Source organism: Rhipicephalus microplus, chromosome 8 (assembly GCF_043290135.1).
Source record: "Rhipicephalus microplus isolate Deutch F79 chromosome 8, USDA_Rmic, whole genome shotgun sequence".
In the NCBI taxonomy this organism is placed as follows: Eukaryota; Metazoa; Arthropoda; class Arachnida; order Ixodida; family Ixodidae; genus Rhipicephalus; species Rhipicephalus microplus.
Genome location: NC_134707.1, coordinates 50994795 through 51015401, shown reverse-complemented (window position 1 = coordinate 51015401; position 20607 = coordinate 50994795). Strand labels below are relative to the sequence as shown.

General features: G+C 46.2%; 1 protein-coding gene across 2 annotated transcripts in view; it reads right to left on the bottom strand.

Moving 5' to 3' along the window:
• The window catches only part of LOC119164459 (excitatory amino acid transporter), a 166260-nt gene that overhangs the window by 31112 nt on the left and 114541 nt on the right, over positions 1–20607 (bottom strand). For both annotated transcript variants that reach the window (XM_037416651.2, XM_037416650.2), the window contains exons 2-4: positions 14572–14701; positions 3387–3585; positions 347–554 (exon numbers count right to left, since the gene is read on the bottom strand). In XM_037416651.2, coding sequence (XP_037272548.2) covers positions 347–554; positions 3387–3585; positions 14572–14682 — 518 coding nt within the window. In that variant the 5' untranslated portion in view covers positions 14683–14701. The remainder of the gene's footprint in view (positions 1–346; positions 555–3386; positions 3586–14571; positions 14702–20607) is intronic.

Genomic DNA, 20607 nt, shown 5'->3' with positions numbered 1-20607 from the left:
ACGAACTGGGACATAATTTAGGCTTGTCAAGAACCCCGTGTTGGTTTGATGAAAGTTTGAATACACGGGTAGGTCTCATTTGAGCCTGCAATGCGATCGGTACGTGAAGTCTTGGGTCGTGTTAAAGATAGCGCCAGCTGCTAATACACAATACTCTGACGAACTGGATCATAATTTCCGAGTGTCGGGAGCAACTTGCGAGGGAGGGGGTGATGTAAGAGGGTGTATGGATACTCTTTATTTATATGGTGACAAATAATACAAAGCGCACGCCACGACTGTAGAGAACACCTTCGTCGACTAAATACTTGGTAGCATTGCGGCGCAATGAAGAAGCGCAAAGTACCTGACGAGGTCCAGGAATGCGTCGAGCGTGGAGACCTTCTTGTCTTCTGTTCCGGTGCCCACTTCTTCCTTGATGGACGGGTCGCCGGGATGGATGACGGACACCATTATGATGCCCACAATGGCAGCGAAGATGGTTGTGGCGAAGTAGTACACCAGGGCCCGAGAGCCCATCTTTCCACTTGACTTTGGATCGAGCATCGACAACCCTAAGGGAAAGAACAGTGCGGCTCAACTGAAGAGTTGCCACCGCGGTAATGCCTTCGCGCGATTGTTCCCACTGATTTCAGTTTCGCTATAGCACTGAAACAGCGATTTCAAGGAGTTCAATTGCGAACGCATGACGCTGGAAGTACTTAATATAGTTTAGTTCCAGATCATTTTTCATTACTGGCTCACTACTCACCTCATAACCATGCATGCTGACTAATTACTGATATGTATTTAGAGTATTGATTGATGAGCCGATTGCTACCTACACATTTCGCCATTTTAGACCTTTGGCGTTCGAAGTACTTCCCAAAGTCTCTGTTTCAAAGCTTCTCACGACATTTACACTACAATACCAACTGTTTAGTTTGCCCGCAAATGTTCAACCTTAAAATTATTCGGGCCCCGCCGCGGTGGTCTATAGTGGCTAAGGTACTCGGCTGCTGAACCCCAGGGCGCGGGTTCGAATCCCGGCTGCGGCGGCTGCATTTCCGATGGAGGCGGAAATGCTGTAGGCCCGTGTGCTCAGATTTGGGTGCACGTTAAAGAACCCCAGGTGGTCTAAATTTCCGGAGCCCTCCACTACGGCGTCTCTCATAATCATATAGTGGTTTTGGGACGTTAAACCCCCACATATCAATCAATGAATTAAAATTATTTGGGACAGCGGGAGGTGAAGGGGCAGTTGCTAGCGAAAAATTATTTGTGAAACAGTGAATAGGCTGGAATTGGGACATTTTTGTCAGCAAAATCAGTACAATCTGTAGGGGCCGGGGCAAGTAAACGGAGCTTGCTCAAACCTCAAAGGATATTGCTGCTTTCTGTCTAAGCGTTCGCCCAGACTAAGCGCTCGCCAGTCTGCATAACCGGTGTTGATTCAAGCTCAGGAACGCGAGCAGTTCGCTCTGCCGGGCAACTGGGACACCGAAATACCAGGTACTGTCTGCGGTGGAATTTACGGCTTGGTTTGAGCATAAGTGGGCCGAGTTCTTAGTAAACCAATTTGTTTTTTTCGCAAACCATAATTTCACAAAAGCATGCAGGCAAACCTCGCACACATCTCGCCGTGAAGAGAACCCCGAGTAGTATACGAAGCAGCCATGGGTTGACCTAAAGTTCTGTAAAGAGGTGCTTTTTATTCATAACCGTAGACATTCATGTTTGCGCACACCACCGCTTCGCGAGACCTCGCCTCTGTCGCACTCACGCTTAGTGGGCTCATTTACACTACCATTCTGTGTGTGTGAGAGATAAGAGTAGGCGCTTTTATTATGCGAAGCACCGCAGCGCCACCAGCGGTCTACAATCGTGCCGGAGCATGCGCCGGAATGGAGCGAGCGCTCCATCGCAGAGCCATCTAGTGCGCGCTCAGAGCACTGGCGTGGCTACGACGATGGACAAGGGACAAGCTCCAACCGCGACCTGCTTTGCATCTAAAAAAAGTAGAAGGGTACGTAACAGGAAATTTTTGAAGGCCAGCCTTCAAAAATTAGAACAGGAGTACGCTCGGAGCTGAGCCCAGCGTATGGAGAACGGGGGAGGGGGGGGGGAGGAAACGGCGACCGAATTGGTTGGCCTCTGAACGCTAGGTGTACACTCGTACATTTGTTCTTCTATTAAGAAACCCACCAAAAGAAGGAAACGAAACAGGAGGATCATGGGAAACCAGCCTGAACGCCCGGAGCAAGAAGCTTCAGAGGAGGCTGACTTATGGATGCTAGGCGTGACCCCCTCCTATTCATGTTTTTCCGACATTGACAGAAGTGAGAAACTGCCTAGGAACCTACCGTGCGAATTATGAATCAGCGTTATCTAGGTGGTCTTCAACTACCAGTAGCTGAAAGTTCCAGTTTATTGCAAGCTCAACACGCAATACCTTTTTTTACAAGCAGTATACTAGTGAACATCCCAAATTACAAGGACTGCGATGGGACTCTCAGTTAATTGTATACAACAATTTGTTTAACGTAGTTAACCTTTTATTATGAAGAGGTAACCACGCACTTTGCAATACGTTCAAAGAAAAAAAAGGAAAGAGGGGAAAGAGAGGGAGGTAATTTAGCTCAGAACACTCGGTGTGTTTCAAATACCGGGAAAAGCGGTCTGACGGCTAACGACGTAAGGCAGAAGTCTTACGTCCAAAAACCGCGGTATGGTTACAAGGGACGTCGTAGTAGAGGTCCTCAGAAGCTTTGACTATCTGGCGTTCTTTGCCGTGCACTGACATCGCATTGCACACGGGCCTCCAGCATTTGCTGTCCATCAAAATGCGACCGTCGCGGCTGGTACCAAACCTGCGTCTTTAGCGGCCGAGTACCTTAGCCTTTACATCACCGCGGCACACAAGGGTGTAAGACCGGAAAAGCACAGATGAAGCACGTGTACAACTTCACCATCGGTCAATTTTGTGAGGCATGCGACATCATCGGTCGGTGACGTGAAACCCATTTAGCGCGAAGAGCTACTCGTAGAAGCACATTGTATTTAAAGATTTCAACAACGTCTTCGTCGTCTTCCGCTACGATAGCTTCTGACTACGACATACCAGAATAGTCTCTAAAGACCTCGGCTTGGGGTCATGGTGAGCAATTGCCAGGGGTGGTCTCTGTACATTATCATGAAGGCAATGACCTATGACTGGGTGTAAAATCTCTCGCTAAGACAGGCAAGTGCATGGGAGGACTTGTTTTTGTGCCTAGAAACAGGTTAGTGCTCTCCTATAGTATATAGAGTACGAAGTGCTCTGAATCGTTAAATACTTTTTTTTTTCTTTAAACAATGGCAATGAAACGATAGGTGAAGCGTGCAATGACGAAATTGCCATGTCGTACCTGATATCATGGACGACACGATGAGGGGCAGAATGAGCATCTTGAGCATGCCCATGAGTATTTCTCCCGGAAAGGAGACGAGCATGATGACATCCTCGCCATACACAAAGAACCGCGCCAAGAATCCCAGCAGGAGACCCAATAGGACGCCCACTATGGTGAGCACCAGCAGGAGGTTGTCCTTCATCCATGCCCCGATCTGCGAGGAAACAATCCTTCAAGGTGTATCAACTCATGGTGAGACCAAGCGCGCCAGTTTTAATAGCGTGAGAAGTTAAGCATCAAAGTGGAATCAAAACAGTCTTACGGAATGCTTGAGTACAGTGGAACCTAAAAGACGATATATATATATATATATATATATATATATATATATATATATATATATATATATATATATATATATATATATATATATATATATATATATATATGAGATCTAACAGACAGTAATGCCAAGGAATGTACAGGGGAAGTTATTAGAACCAATTGAATGTAAATAAGAAAGAAAAGTGGATGAAAAAATAACCAGCCGTGAGCAGGAATCGAACCTACGCACGGCTGGTTATTTTTTCATCCGCTTTTCTTTCTTCTTATTCACATTAAATTGGTTCTAATAACTTCCCCTGTACATTCCTTGGCATTACTGTCTGTTAGATCTCATTAATATTGTGTTAAAACACGGAAAAACGAGCCCTTAGGTATACACTTCTTTCTCTGATATATATATATATATATATATATATATATATATATATATATATATATATATATATATATATATATATATATATATATATATATATATATATATATTGTAGTGAAGAAGAGGAGCTTCAGCGGCATTTCTCGGTGCATCAGGGGCATCGCCATCAGCATAAGCTCGTGCTTGCTGCGCTTGGCCGGACGCTGCTGACTGCTTCGCTTTCTGCGTTCTGCGCTGCAAATCAATCCCGTTACAAGTGGTGGATTCTGCTAGGTTTCGATCCCCCTGGAGCTTCGGAATCGCATTTTACCATCCACTATGCCTACCGACGCAAGCGCCGCTCCAACTCCTCCACCGGCACCGCCTACTGTTTTCTGCGCCGGTTCTCTGCGTCTGCGAAATCCCCCTGTTTCCTCAGGCACAAAAGACAAGGACGTTGACAACTGGATTTCAATGTACGAGCGAGTGAGTACTCACAACAAATGGGATGACGCCGCCAAGTTGGCCTACGTCTCCTTCTACCTGTCGGACGTGGCCAAGCTGTGGTTTATAAACCACGAAGCGGAACTCCCTACATAGTCGGTCTTCAAAACGAGCCTTACACAAGTTTTCGGGCGGCCTGAGGTACGCAAACGCCGTGCCGAACAACGCTTACATACTCGGTCCCAGCAGCTTGGTGAGAATTTCACAAGCTATATTAAGGACGTTCTGGACCTTTGCTAGCGAGTCAACGAGTCCATGTCCGAAGAGCTTAAGATCAAGCATATCATGAAGGGCATTGAGGACGACGCTTTCCAAATGTTGCTTTCTAAGAGTCCTCGCACTGTCCTAGAACTGACCGAGTTATGCAGAAGTTTTGACGAGTTGCGCAGGCAACATCTGTCCACCCGACGTCCCTCGGTGCTCGACAACTCTTTGTCCAGCCTGTCCACCCTTGGCATAGGAGAAGACCATGCCCCTCTTCTCTTCAAGATCCAAGAGTTCATCCGCGCTGAGGTCGCGCGTCAGCTCTCTTTGATGTCCTGCGTACCCGGTCAACCACGCAGATTGACGTCTACACTCCGCGACTTCATTCAAGACCAGGTCGCACAAGTTCTTCCTCCCGCTCGTGAACCTCCGCCAGTCGCCGCACCTCCCACGTACGCCGAGGTAGGTAGGTAGGTAGTAAACTATATTCACTCAGTTGACAGGAGAGAGTTGGGGACGGCTTTAAGGGCCAGCCCCTTACAAAATCTAGGAGGAGTTCCTAGTCCGGGACCCCTGTGGCTTCTGCTGCAGCACGCGCTCGGGCCACTAGGACACGCTGGTCCTCTAGGGTCGAGCAACCGAGCAGGGCAGCCTCCCAGCTCTCTCGGGTAGGGAGGGAAGGGGAAGGAAGTGGCGGGACCGCCGGATCTGAGGGGCATGCCCACACCATATGGAAAGTATCCGCGAACGGATGGTCACAGTGCGGGCATTCCCCAGAGAATGCCGGATTGAAAGGTTTGAGTATCGAAGGGCACAATACTGTATTGGTATAGAGACGGAGGAGCCAGCGCTCGTCCTTCTTGGGCAGGCCCGATGCTGGGGGTGGGAAGCGGAGCCTGTTCGATTTGTACATAGCGGTGATTTCTCTGAGGCCGTTGCTCGACCTCAACAGCCTGCGTTCCAGCCAGCGCCTACGTATTCGTCGCCGCCCTTTTCGCCGCCGACCTATTCACCGCCGCCTATGCCGATACCACCTCGGCCGCAGTTTTCTGCCCCCCAGCCGCAAGTCGGAGTCTACCAATGGCGGATATATATATGATTCAAAAAAGAAATTCTGTGGGTCCGGTGCAAATATAATTAGAAATAAAGGAGCACACTTACTAAAATTTGATAGTTGTTTACTCTACGTTTCGGCCGTGGCGCAGCCTTCGTCAGGATCCTGACAAAGGCCGTGCCACGGCCGAAACGTAGAGTAAACAACTATCAAATTTTAGTAAGTGTGCTCCTTTATCCCTAATTATATATATATATATATATATATATATATATATATATATATATATATATATATATATATATATATATATATATATATATATATATATATATATATAGGCAGGCATGGTGGTTGAGTGGCCGTAGCGTTGCATATAGTCTAGTAGATCCATATATATATATATATATATATATTGTTGCAGCAAGAAACTATTGCTGGCCCTGGTAGAATAAGCAAAATAGAGCACGACGCATGTTGGTTTTGCACGGTATATTTGCTGATTGACGTTTCGGCTGGTGAACCAGGCTTTGTCAAAGTGTGGCTGGTCCACCAACTGAAACGTCAGTCAGCAAATGTACCGTGCAAAACCAGCGTGCATCGTGCTATATATATATATATATATATATATATATATATATATATATATATATATATATATATATATATATATATATATATATATATATATATATATATATATATATATATATATATATATATATATATATTACTTATGTGTACTGTACGTGCATTGCACTATTAATATAAGAGCGATGAAGCGGGTTCAACACCAGACGACGGCCACCGTGTACGTAAAGGGTCGTCTATCACTGACGTTGTAGAAAAACATCTCCGCTAAGGTGAAACATGGGGTGGGGCGAAGCGCCACTGTTTCCCACAGGGAAAGGTCAATAGCAGTGAGAGGGGCAGCTTCCTCTCTTTGCTACAGGTAGCGTCAACGACAGCGTTCGTTGCAGGGAGGGAAAGAGAGATAGAGGTTTAGAGAGATAGAGAGATAGAGAGAGAGCTTGGGTCGCGTCGTTCAATGGGTTACAGCAATTAATAATTGTTCAGCAAAGTCCATTCGGGGCGGGGCCCAGTCACGGCCTAGGCATCGGCCGCAAGTCTTGGGCTCGGGCGGCTATCTCCGACCTGCTGGACACTTGCTCTTCTAATGCGGAGCTGATCAAAGAGAAAGCAAAACAGGAGACACAACTGGGGTGGTTGCAACTAAAAAAAAAAAATTAAGGCAGCTTCACATAAGGGGAGCTAAGCCTGAAAGAAAAGTGGAGCTGGCCAGCCTTTTTTGTTCCTCTTCGATTTTTACAGCGAAAGCTGTTTTGAGATCACAACTCACGTCTCGCGCAGCGCCCTAGTTGTCTGCCGCCGCCGCCGGTGTCCGTAACCAGATCGCGCGAAATTAAAAAAAAAAACAAAACAACTTAAAGTTTCAATTACACAGTGAGGCTCGAACCAGGGTCCGCAGGGTGCCAGCCCAGTATCCTACCACCGAGTGACACCGGTGCTTGGGACTTGTAGGCAAACTTGCCTTAGGCAGTCTTGATGTCGGGAAAGCAATCTCGTTATTACATCTTATAAAGCGCTTAGAACAGCGAAAGTACATGCAGTCGTCGCACAATGCAAAAACCACAACGAGTGGGTCGTCCAATGCTTGAACACTTGTTTGTTTGTTTGTTTGTTTGTTTGTTTGTTTGTATCCTCTAATCCATGGCTCGTACCCCCTCTGGGGGATTGGCCAAGAGAACATATATTCTCATATGGACGATAACTGCATTATTGCTTACAACGAAAAAAAGGGGGGGGGAGGAGTTGTATAGATTACAAAAGCTTTTTTTTTTGTTCAGATATTAACTGTGGCGCATACCCACTTCAGGCATGATTCTTAATCGTCGTCAGCCGCTGCATGAACAATTGGCACAATATTCCTCGCCATTGTTTAGCGGATACCACGCTTGTTAGAAGAATGACGAAAAATAGCATAGCAAATGGCGGCATACTGTCCAAAATATTTTTTATTATTAATTCAATTGTGGGTATCAAGCAAGTATGCCACAGCAGTTACCCAATGAGTGTTTAAAAAAGGCACTGAAAGGCCGCTCTTCTAGCTTTCGCTTTGACGGTGCGGCGCCTTTCGCGCAGGCCTGGCGTCTTTCTTTCTTTCTTTCTTTCTTTCTTTCTTTCTTTCTTTCTTTCTTTCTTCCTTTCTTCCTTTCTTCCTTTCTTCCTTCCTTCCTTTCTTTCTTTCTTCCTTTCTTCCTTTCTTTCTTTCTTCCTTCCTTCCTTCCTTTCTTTCTTTCTTTTTTTCTTTTATGCTTCTTTATAGTTATTTCTAATATTACTCCTACCATTGCCTTTTCTTATTTCTCTTAGTATTACTATCTTGCTTCCTCTCTTTTTCTTCTATTTTTATGCGTGGGGACAGTTGCATTGCGCTAAGCAACGAGAGGATACGACAGCCTGGGCCATTAAGGTCCATTTAATAGTACCAGCAATGCATTCGAAGAAGAAGGGAAGAAGACTTCTGCTTGGCGCGAGAACGCACTCAATACGCAATGCATGGCTAAAGTGTACGTGGTTTTCCCCTGCGTTACGCCAAGCAATCACAGCGTGCGAGAGCATATGACAACGCAGGACCCCAGAGTGCTTGGCACAAAGGGTCCCTAAAACACTTTTTCAAGTTACCATGGAGTGAATTCGCTGGAAGAGTTTATTGCCTCACGAATTCAACGCCGCAAGAATTTTGAGAATCCGTTCAGTGCGAGTAGAGTTACAAAGGTTTGTCGCATGCTGCAATTGCCTTGTCTCATCTCTCGTCCCGACGAAAGCGTTGGAAACTAAGCAGGGAGGGACGACAGCAACACACACACACACACACACACACACACACAAAAAAAAAAACGTCACGTGCACCTCGTGACCATGAGCACTTTTTTATTCCTTTGAATTCGCGGCTTTCTCAGTGTGATCGCGCGCGCGCGTGGACAAGTAGCCACCTCCTGCGGCGATCTCTGTAACGAGCGAGCGCGCCATGTTCAAATCAGCCAATGGCTGATAGATGGGCTTGCTACGTGTGATTTTTGGGCTTATTCCGTGATCTCTCGAGAGAAGAGAAAGCAAATTGTTAGCTGACTTTGGTAATTTATAGGGAATTCCAGGTCTCGTGCTGCGCCGTAATATTTGGCTCGCGTGTTGTCGGGAGCCTCTATACTACCGATCGGCAGCGTTTTCTGACCATGCTCCAAAAGTGTTGCAGGGCCCCTTTAATGTAGAACCCAACAGTTTACTTACACGCGGGCGGTGAATGTACCAATCTACCATGCGCGTGCCTACAAAGATCCACCTCAGAAGCGTCCGCACCTCGTCAGGCGAGATGACGTCCGCCGTGGCGCCATCGCCTTGGCGTGCTTGTCGTAAGTTTTCATCCCGCGTCGCGGTCGTCGTCGCCGTTAGGGCTCATTAATCATCGTATCGCCCGTCTCCCCTCATTAGTTCCCATCACGCACGTCCTCGTCGTTGACGAAGAAGCAGTAGCGGCGCGCCTTGCGAACACCGCTTCTGCAACCTTCAGTGATGACACACCCAGTCGAGGTCAAATTGGAGAAGAACCGCGTTTTTTCTTTCTTCTCGCGAAGTAGACAGACCATCGACGCGCGTTTTCATCCGTCCTTGCTGCTCTCTTTTACTGTAAGTGTGTGTGTGCGTGTGTGTTTGTGTGTTGTGTGTGAGTGTGTGAGTGTAAGTTGTGTGTGTGTTGTGTATGTGCGTGTGTGTGTGTGTGTGTTGTGTGTGAGTGTGTTGTGTGTGTGAGTGTGTGTGTGTGCGTGTGCGTTTGTGTGTGCGCGTGTGTGTGAGTGCGTGTGTGTTGTGTGTGAGTGTGTGTTGTGTGTGTGAGTGTGTGCGTGCGCGTGTGTGTGTTGTGTATGAGTGTATGCGTGCGTGTGTGTGTGCGCGTGTGTGCGTGCGTGTGTGTGTGTGTGTGTGTGTGTGTGAGTGGGTGGGTGGCACGGAAACTGGATTCAAATGTGGCTTCGGTTTAATCTAGCCAACACGTTTCCTGCTTCATTATTCCTTAAAGCAGCTGAACTGCTCCTTGACTACCATACCCAAATGTCACTACAGATTTTTGCTCCTTGATTCCATTCTTTTACATTCCCTTCACTTTTCCGAAACATGGGGCAGAAAACCGGATGTTTCCTCTGATTTATCTCACTGCCTTTCTTTTATCTTGATTTCACTGTCTCCCCAGAAGAATGCATCACTGATCGTGTTTCATCAAAAATAAATTTTCGTTTATTTTTCAGACGTAGTAATCAAATGTCTTATGTAACACGCCTTGAATGGGGGGCTTCAAGGCAATAAAACTGTACTGAACTGAAAACAGATACTAATGAAGCCAAATAAACAACAAAGAAGTATCAAAGCGAGCTCCAACGTGCCCGAAATGACAACTTATTTTCAATGAACCCGTGAAAACGGTGTTAAAAATTACGCAATATCAGTCAGAAGTGAAATGCCCCTCCTCCTCTATCCCACCCCGGTACACGCACACAGATGTGTGTTCCAATACTACATTGGTGCACATGGTTGCGTATTTGTCCTATAATAATCTCTGAGGGGTTACTTGTGGCAAACGTTTTCTTGACATCTCCAAATATGCGCGTAGACTCTTAAGTTGATCCTTATAGCCTCCTACACTGCTCGGCGAAGGTTGAGGGAAAGCCCCCAAGCTTATGTAGGGTTCATTATGTCCTTTACTTCCCTCCCTTGTTTCCTCTTTCTCCCCTCTTATCTTCCTTTCTTCTGTTCCTTCCCTCCGCCCAAAAAAGGGAGCAGGCGTTATGCCCCTCCAGGTGGGGGTGTCCAGCTTGCTTTCTCTCTCTTTCCTCTGTGTTGTAGTGTATCCGTGTATGCAAATCAAATATGTAAATAAATAAATGGCGAATGCAAGCTTCAGCACGATACGGGTGTTAAATGGCCAGGTAAAGGACAGCGCAAACTGTTTTTGCAATAAAAGAAGACAGACACACTACGGGGCTTGCTATATGTGCATTTTCGATACGCGTAGGAGAGCTGTGTCTAGTGCTATGTCGATCTTCTCGCTCCCTAAGAAGTTAGAGGAGTTTAATGCCTCATTAGAATGAACTTAAAAAAAAAAACAGCGGTATTTTATTCAAGTATGTGCGGTCCTCGAGCATGCCTGCGTTTGCTCAGGTTATTATATTCGCGAACAAGCCGACTTACGTGAAATTCCAGATTATAGAACAATCAGATTTGTGTGGCAAAGTTATGATAAAAAAATATAGGCGTTACTGAAGCCAAATATAAACTTCATTGGCAGAATCTAACGTACAGAAGAAAGTCCTTTGGTCTAAATTTTCACAGAGCTTACTATAACATGAAACAAGAATTGGCAGAGAAAAGTAAATCAAGCCTTCATCATATTGTCGCGCAAGCGTTGATGTAGCTATTTTCTTTTTGGCTCGTTCCAATGTCCCGGAGTCGCCCAAGAGTAGTGTTGTGGTGGTAGCACCGGCTTTGTTGTGTTCGTGGGAGGCTTCCTCGCACGAGGGGTTGTTTCTCAGGTAGAGGATCGTGAACGACTCTCCGCGAAGACGGACAGTCTGCGGGGCGGCTGCACTGGGGAAGCCTAAACGGACGTCGTGGTAGTTTCCTGTGTGTGTTTACTTCTTTTTAGGTCATTATTCCCTAGGTTGACAGCAGTCCTCGGGGTGAAATTTGGTGGAGGCTCCCCCCGCGCTTAGATGTACCTGTTTGAATTCGTTCCACCCAATTTGAGTCGTCAAGAAAGATGTGGCAGCTCGGGCTAGTTGGTATGGCATAGCGTTCGTGTCTTTCGCGTCCTTCTTGTCTCTGTGTCGTCCTTTTGTTCTCGCGCTACAACTATCGTCATGTCAAGAGAGACGTTTTACGCAGTGCTTTCGGGTTTGGTCTCCGGGCGGACACTGTTGCCAGGGGAACCGGGAGAGAGTCGCACAGTGGACGCCAATAGAGCGGCTTGCAGCGTGTGCTGCGCAGAGTCCTCCCAGTTATGTAGCGCACAATTGTGTACAACGTCAATCAGAACTGTTTTAGCCAAATAAATTAGTTAGGAGAAAGTGTGTGAATCTGCTGTGCGTACGTGTTGATCCTCTCTGCGGCGGCAACCAAGTAGCGACCAGAACACCACGCTACAACATATTTCGCGTAGACGGCAGCCCAGTTTGAAAGTTTATGAACTTTCTCCTAGGGTTTATGTCTAGCGATATTATATTTTTTTCAAACCATAAAGAAATAGAACCTTCTTCCGACAGACGTTCCATGCGCAGACACAAGTGATTAATTTCGCCACGCTTTGTCTGTTGATATCGAATAGAAATTCTAGAGAGATTGACCCCCTTTCCACGTGCTTAATTTGCGCGCAAAGGCGATGCAGGTACAACAAAATAAATAAATAAAATAAATAAACAAATAAAAAGTGGGCGACCCTTAAGCTTCGCCTTCAAGAACTGAACACGATAGCGAAATCCCCTATGGTGCGTTCTTCAAACACTTAGTGTGACACGTGTCTCTTCGCACTTGGTGTGCACCCACTATGAGACCTTAGGGGAATGGGCACAGTGACGCGCGTGCGTTTTGTAGTAAACGACCTGCTTTAAAACACGAAGCCATTATGATAATCACATGTTCTGACACCGGATGGCAATTTACGCCTGTACGATACATTATTACTGAAATATTTTATGTTGTATCGTGAAGCACGTATACAGGACGAACGTGTTCGTAGAGTGTGGAAATTAACCTCCACTGCGTGTTCAAGCAGAAGACATTTTCACTGTATACACAAGCAGACGCGTTGCTCTGTGGCAATACTCCTGCTTGCCACGCAGATGACCCGGGTTCGATCCTCACTTCATCCCAGAAGTTCCTATTACTTATTTTTATTTGAGTCTTCCTCGATTTTTCAGTCTCGCACTAAACGAGAATTTTTTCACTCACAACGTACGACAACAGTATCGACGCCGGAATGTATGCGAAACGAACTCTTTAACACTATCGCGTGAATAAATAAATATGCCAGCAAAGCATACTTTTGACACGTTATGAACGTTTACATATCTTCAAAGGAAAAGAAAAATAAGTCGCTTCCGTTAAAGTTGTGTACACCGTAAAACAATTAGCAACGGCTTCATTAATTGTGGTAACAGTATTTGCCGTTGCAATCAGAGCCTATAGTAACGCTGCGATATTGAATGCCTACACGGCCAAAATTACAGTGCTGCGACGACTGCGTGAGCCAGAAATCAGTGGCTTTTGCCCGGCAAAGCGTTTTCGTACTGTGACACGTGTACTCCGTTCATGTTCGTTTCCAAGCTATCTGTAGTACCACCCCGACGAGCAACGCCTTCAAAAGTCGGCGTAGGAGCTAAAGCCGTCGCGACCGACGATATGGATTCCTTCTCTCCGATAACAACGGAATTTCGTCGCCACGTCTTCGAGCCGGGGCCGTGGGTAGTAACGACGAAGCCGAAATGTGAGAAATGGGTCGCGACACAGAAGCGACGTGTCAGTCGATTGCAGCTTTCGTCGTTGCCTGCCAAACATTCTTGCTATTGCTGTAGTCTTGCAGCTGCCGCAGTCGCTTCATGGCCAGACGCAATGGCAATCGCACACATCTGACACCTCGTTGCGAACCGTCGTGGTCGTATTGACCTCCAGTTGGCCATGACATGTGTCTTTTTAATGCCGTTGAGTGCTCGTATATGTAGACTATGCGAGGAGATAGTGACGAGCAGAGCGCGCGTTGAAGTGTTTGCACTCCTTAAGTCAATTGCACTAAGTAACTGTCTAAGTCCTTTCTAAATAGACAGGGCGTGCCAACACGGACCCAGGCTTTTTATAATGAATACTTACCAACTAATATCTCTGTTATTCTAATCTCTAAGTCAACACTGGCAATTTAGGGTAGAGGAAATTCACCGAGTACGAGTGAACTCCCGAAGACATCGAGCAGGAGACGATGGAAGCTAGCAAGCATCCGACAGAATTGTTCATGTGTGGTGGAATATTGTGTTGATTTCAAACCCTCTGTGTGGCTCAGCATTACCTTCAGCAGAGAAAGACCATAGTGGCGGTGGAAGGGGGTCTCACTATGCCAAAAGAAGCTCATTTACAACCAGAATTAAGCTTTTGCTAAATGTTTGTCTTCCATTGTCGGTAGCTTGGAAATACAGATCCTGAAGGTTGGAAGAGTCAGTTAAGCACCTGCTTGAAGCACATATCCTCGCAAGGACATCCCACAAGTTTTTTTTTTCATTCCATAACTTCTATGAGATCCCAAAGAACTACCCTGACAAGCATTGCCTTGATATTGAACTGTTCACTATATAACACAAGAACCGAACGATTATTGACGAAGTGGAATATTACAATTGACAGTATATTCGCGGAGTACTTGAAGATTTTCGGTTGAAAAAAGTGTAGTAGTAATCCCAAAGATTGCCTTTATGAATATTGTAAATGGAGTAACAACAGAACGACAGTAAACGGTTGCTAACCTTCAGTGATGTACTCCGTGGGTGATGTGAATGACTATTTAGAATTGTCCTTCGAACTCGTTTAGGAGTAAAATACCATCGAAAATATAAGAATATACATAATCCAACAGCTCAGCGCCATAGGCAGAGTAAATGAAAGGGTGTTAAAGGGGTGCTCACCTTGCCCCATATGCCCCGGGGAGGCTGTGTTAACCGGATGACTCCTGCTGGCCCTCCACCCCCGCCCAACATGGGCGTCTTGGCGTTGGCGTCCGGCTTGGAGTCGGGCATGTCGGCAGCTCAAGGGGCACTGCGTAAAGAACAAGATGCAAGAGAATGTAAACGAAGAGTTCTTGTTGCGCACACACGGATAAAGATTGCACGTCTCGTATCGGTTAAGCCTTTATTAACAGTATCAGGTGCGGTGCACCATTCTCCATTCCATTGTACTCGGTTCATGCTGAAGAGGTGGCGTTTCTGATGTTGAACATACGTCATCGCAAGTATAACCTGTTACCATATGCCTGCACAGGTCTAAGGGGGTCGGGGTGAGGGGTGGGCGAAGGCTCATCCCAGCGCCCGCCTCCCTATCAAGTCTATGTATAGGGCTGTCTTCGCATCCCCCTCACCTCCGCGAGTGGCAGTGCCCTCTCCCTATATGTGTGGGGATTACTTTACGCCCCCCTCCTAGTAGCTGACTAGCCCCTTCTCCCTGTGCTCACGCTTATACGTATTAGTATGTTGCAGAAGAGACTAAAGGTCTGACCGCACGTATCCGTCCCAGCACGTCAGCACGTTACTTTCTGACGTGGCGCCGCGCCCTCTGCCAATGGAGAGAAAGAACGCGTGGCGACACGGAGCTGCGCACCCTCTCTCTCTCAATAGAGAGAGGGAGTGACCCCACGTCAGAAAGCTACGCGCTGACGCGCTGCAGCGGATACGTGTGGTCAGGCCTTCAGTTACCTGGTTCTTTAATTAAGCGCTACTGTCGTGCAAGAAGGAAGCTCTCCAGGAACATGAGAAGAAATATAAGGGCAAGTGTGCGCAGGGTTCCTAAATATAAGGGGAAGGGTGGAGGCAGTTTTTTTTTTTGTAAGGTGTTCCCTCCTTTCTTTGCGGGACGAGTAAGAAAGAAGAAACAGGATTCGTAATGGTTACAAAAACGGAAATCAAGCGATGACTTCTTTCTCACTATGGCCTGCCGTTGATCCCCTGATTTCAGTGGTAAAGGCGGGTAGTAAACAATTCTTAGAATGCAACATGACACTAGTAGTCCTGAATGAAAGACCGCTGATAGCACGCAAAAATCGTGTCGCATTCATGTAGCAATTTTTTTTGTCACACGCTGAGGGAAGTGATTCGTGGCGAATATGGGACATTGAAAGGGACACTCAGGCGACTCGACTGCCGGACAAGCCTGCCAGGTCCACCCACCCTACAACATTGTTTGTACTTAAACAACGTTTCTATAGGCGTAACAACGTTCGTCTTGTATAACAACGTTTGTATAGGCTCAAGACAGAAGTCTGGAATCGAACCGGCGTCCTTGCTTGCACTGCAGTGGAACTCAACAGTACGTGAATGGCACCTTGTTAACCATCTCCACTTCATTGAAGGCAAGGCTGGTTTATTTGGGAGAGTGACATTTTATAAGGCTTCCGTTATGTAGGTGTTGCCATGCTGATGTCCAGTTGTGCGCGTATCAATAAAGGTCATAGGATTTATAAAGTAGCGAAAGTCAACGTGGACAGATTGAGCAAACCTACGCTTGTTCAAAGCCAAGCCACTGTAGCCTTTCACAAAATCTTCATCGTGCGGTACAACGAACACGAAACCAGGCACACAACGAAACTGTTTTATGCTGTTGCGCCTCTGTTGCAAAGTTTGCACAAGGGGAACCGAAAACTGAAAGAAAAGCACTCCCACGGGGGTAGGTTAGCTGATGAAATGCTCCTGTACATACAAGACATGACATGTTGCAAAACATGGATCTGACAAAGAGTCTTCTTTTACAGCCTGGTTGTGGTGAACTACAGAAAGAGCGGATCACCACTGCCAGTTACAAAGAGAAATAATTTTTTTTCACGTACCCGTTTCAAACGGAAGCATAAAGGCTTTTCAGAGTGGTAACCATGACAACGGCAAGCTCTTTCGTAATGTGTTCTGAATGCCCGTATCCCGCAAAAGCTTCAGCCGTTTAAAGTGGCCCGAACGGAACGTCGTGTAATGTAAAACCCAATCTCGTGCGCAAGCGAATCCGAAGCATCCCGACTTTGTTTAACTACGGTTTTTTTTTCTTCGTTGAGAACACGGCAAACAGCCGCTGGCGACTCGAATTTCGCGGCGCCGTGCTGCTGTCTCACCGGGAACGCGAGGCTTTTTATCTATGTTTCTTTTCGCTTCGGTTGCAGTAATACATACGGCCGTGTCGGCTGACAAATAGGTAGATGAAACGCTAGAAGGCAGCTGTACCGCGCAATACGTCTAGTTCACTCGCTGCGCGTCGCATTGAGCACAGCAGTAATGCAGCTGCATGTTTACCTACGACGACGAGCTTGCTTGACGACAGCGCCGTTTCAGAAGCTGCGAGCTGCGTATAAAACCAAGCGTAGCTGTAGGGATTACGTTGATGTTTTAATCCGATGAGAAACCGTACGCATATGGTGGTTTTGGGACGTTAAACCCCACATATCAATCTGAGAAACCGTACGCTTTTCGTATGTATGTACGCACTCAAAGAAAAGATCGACTGAAAAGGGTGTTTTTTTTTTGTACCACAACAATAATCGTCATCTCCTTGCGTTGCTTTCCTTGCACTATCGCCTGGTGGCCGACAGTTTCAGGTCAAGAACGACATCCACGTTATCTGCATCACATGGCCTTCCTGATTGGAATGTAGCCAGCGCCGAGTTTTCAAGAAAGTAAGTACAAGCAAGCCGCACAATGATGATTGTTATGGAACAAAAATACACCCTTTTCGATCGATTTTTCGAAAGTCTATACTTTAAAAACACCAAGGCCACTGCGTTAAACGTAACATGAGAACTTCGTAAACGAAGTGAGATAACTTGAAATGATGTGCATGTGTGTTTCTTTTTCTGTGCGGGATAGTATATTGCTGACGCCCTATAGTTTAGGGGAAGGTAGAAGATTAAAGAAAATGAAATATCTTTGAATCAGAGCCCATGTTTCGACAAGCAAACGCTGTTTTAAAGACGATAGCATTTCTCGGGAAACTTGGACGCAGATATATTGGTCTGCCTTTTTGTATGTCTGTCATACATTTCGGCCAACCGCCCAAAGTTCAAGCCCTTGCTGAACGCCCACCTATTTCGCACTGGTAGCTGCGTTCATACACTGTCGATCAAAAAGTAAATAATACGCGTACATGAGGAGCAACATCAACACGCAAGTATTAGGTGGTGTGTTCCTTTACTTGAAAATACATAGATACGTAATTTTTAATGCCACAGTGCTCGTTGGGCTGCGCCGAAATTATGACTGTATGCTCGAAAGAAAGAATGCCTTCAAGATACTGCTGAAGTACATGAAAGGTAGAAAACAGTTTTGGGGTTCGGTTTCACTTTTTTCAGCTTGCTAGTGCTTTTAGATAAATCCGAAATAAGTAGCCACAGTGACGAGAAATGTCATAAGGTGATGTAATAATGTGAGCTAGTGTTTGCGTGCCGATTTCGTGCTGCTCATTTCACCTACTGAAGCCCGCTTGCCAGTTTTTGCGTCATGTTCGTTAGGAGTCGGAACGGGTCCTCTCCGTGTGCTGGTGCTTCTTGCCAATTTCTCCTCCCCCAACCCTCCCTCTCTCTCAAGCTCAAGCGCGAATATGTGTGACTGTGAGTGCTTTCCCTGTTGAATTATTTACGCGACGATAGTGAGCACTGTAGTAATTGCCTCGCAATGCTATCAGCTTCGAGAAGGTCACAAGAGGTGGCCGTCGAATCCGAGTTCCTTTTTTTTTTTTGCGCAAGGAAAATAAACAGCTCGCACTAGCTGATCCACGGAATAACATCGACATGATGTATTGTGAAAGTAATCACGAAAATTTTACGCGAATACTTTTCAAACGATGTTAGAGCACTAGTTCATTACAAATAATAATTACATGAATAGTAATATTCGTCTATATGTGACTCTTGTAAAACTACTGAATGTACATATAAAAGAACGCAATAATGAACACAGTTGCATTTCGAGAAAAAAAAATCGCAGCATATCCACGGAGTGAATGAAGAGAGGGGCGAAATATCCATCAGCCCGTCCATGCTTCCGTTCGTCAGCGCGACCATTCATGCGTCAATTCATGCGTCCCTACATCTGTCTGTGTGTCCGTCCGGGAGTCCGTCCATCCATGAGTCCGTTCATTCATGCGCCCATCCGTCCGTACGTCCGCGCGTGCATCCGTCCGTCCGTCCGTCTGCTAGTCTGTCTGTCCGTCTGTCCACGCGTCCGTCCGTGCGCCCATCTAGTGAACACTCCAAGTACCGCCATCTCCCATCTCGCAATCACTGTGGCACATACCCACTCAAGCGAGTGGTTACATACATACATACATACATACATACATACATACATACATACATACATACATACATACATACATACATACATACATACATACATACGTAGGTACGTACATTACTGAGGAGCGACAGACCCACGCCATAAGGAGCTTCGCCCCTAAAAAACAGGCACCACGGCGAGAAAATGTGATTGTGTTAAGTGTTGTCACGTCATCTCTGATGTTTTCCGATAGTTAACGAAGGTTGAAAATGATAATGAGAAAACTGCGGCAGGATTTTGAAAGCTTCCTCCTCTAACTGCACTTGGGAAAGGAGAGATGTGGAGATATCACGGTTAGACAGACAGACAGGCAGACAGACAGACAGACAGACAGACAGACAGACAGACAGACAGACAGACAGACAGACAGACAGATAGATAGATAATTGATTGATTTATATGTGGTGTTTAAAGTCCCAAAACTACCATATGATTATGAGAGACGCCGTAGTGGAGGGCTCCGGCAATTCGGACCACCTGGGGTTCTCCAACGTGCGCCCAAACCTGAGCATACAAACTTACAGCATTTTCGCCTCCATCTAAAATGCAGCCGTTGCCGCCGCGATTCGATCCCGCGACCTGCGGGTCAGCAGCCGAGTACCTTAGCCACTAGAAGACCGCGGCGGGGATAGATAGATAGATAGATAGATAGATAGATAGCACTTTTTTTCTGTACATTGAATGATGAGAAACAAACTTCCAGTGAGTGTCATAGAAAGAATGAGTGCCGCAGCACGCGCATCAGCACCTGTAACTCACCGATTTTATTGGAGCTAACAACCTTACGTAAGATACGACAAAAGTATAACAATCTTCTTTATCCCAATACCTCCTTGATTGTTTATTTCCAGAATAGAAATTATCACCCTTCCTGTATAAGCGTGGGCTCTAGCATACAGCTTTGCATTATCGATTCTCAGCTACCAACATGTAGTGACGAATAAACATCTCGATGAGATCCCAGGTAGGTAAACCTCAAACAATCTGTTTCTCACCCTATTTTATTCGTTGCTGGCGTACATTGACGGCGAAGCTGATTTCGTCAGCCCACACGACCCTTCTTTGTCCAATTCACATTTCGATCTATCGATTCACCAAGAGGTAAAGCGACGCATGGTGGGATGGGATATAGGGGAGAGCCCATGTAGTGCCGATACAGCCTTTTCGGGGGTTCTTATACACTCTTCTCAACTTGGGAGCGCCTGACAGCGAGCTGATAAGAAAAGGCTATTCGTTGAGCTATAATGCCATCTGAGCCAACGTCAGTTTTATGCGCCGTGCGGGGAAGACGGCCTCTCGGCGTTTCACTTTACGACCGTCTTTTTTAGCTGCGATAAAGAGTCGCGATTATCCTCACCGCCATTATTCACTTCGCCAGCCGGTGCTCTCTATCTGTCTCGTCGTGTTATATAGCCGTAGCTCGGTCTCTTATTATGTTAATGCCCCAACTGGCTCGCCAAGCAACAACTCAAAAAAGAGCACAATCATAGAGGCCAGAGCTCGATTCAGAACACATTGTCATTTCCTGTTTCAAGAGGTCTTAATATGTTTCACGCCAGCCGAACGGCGATCTCAACGTCACTTTCATATCCTGATTGCACTTGTCAGAACGACAATTTTCCAGTGAATTCACCTAAA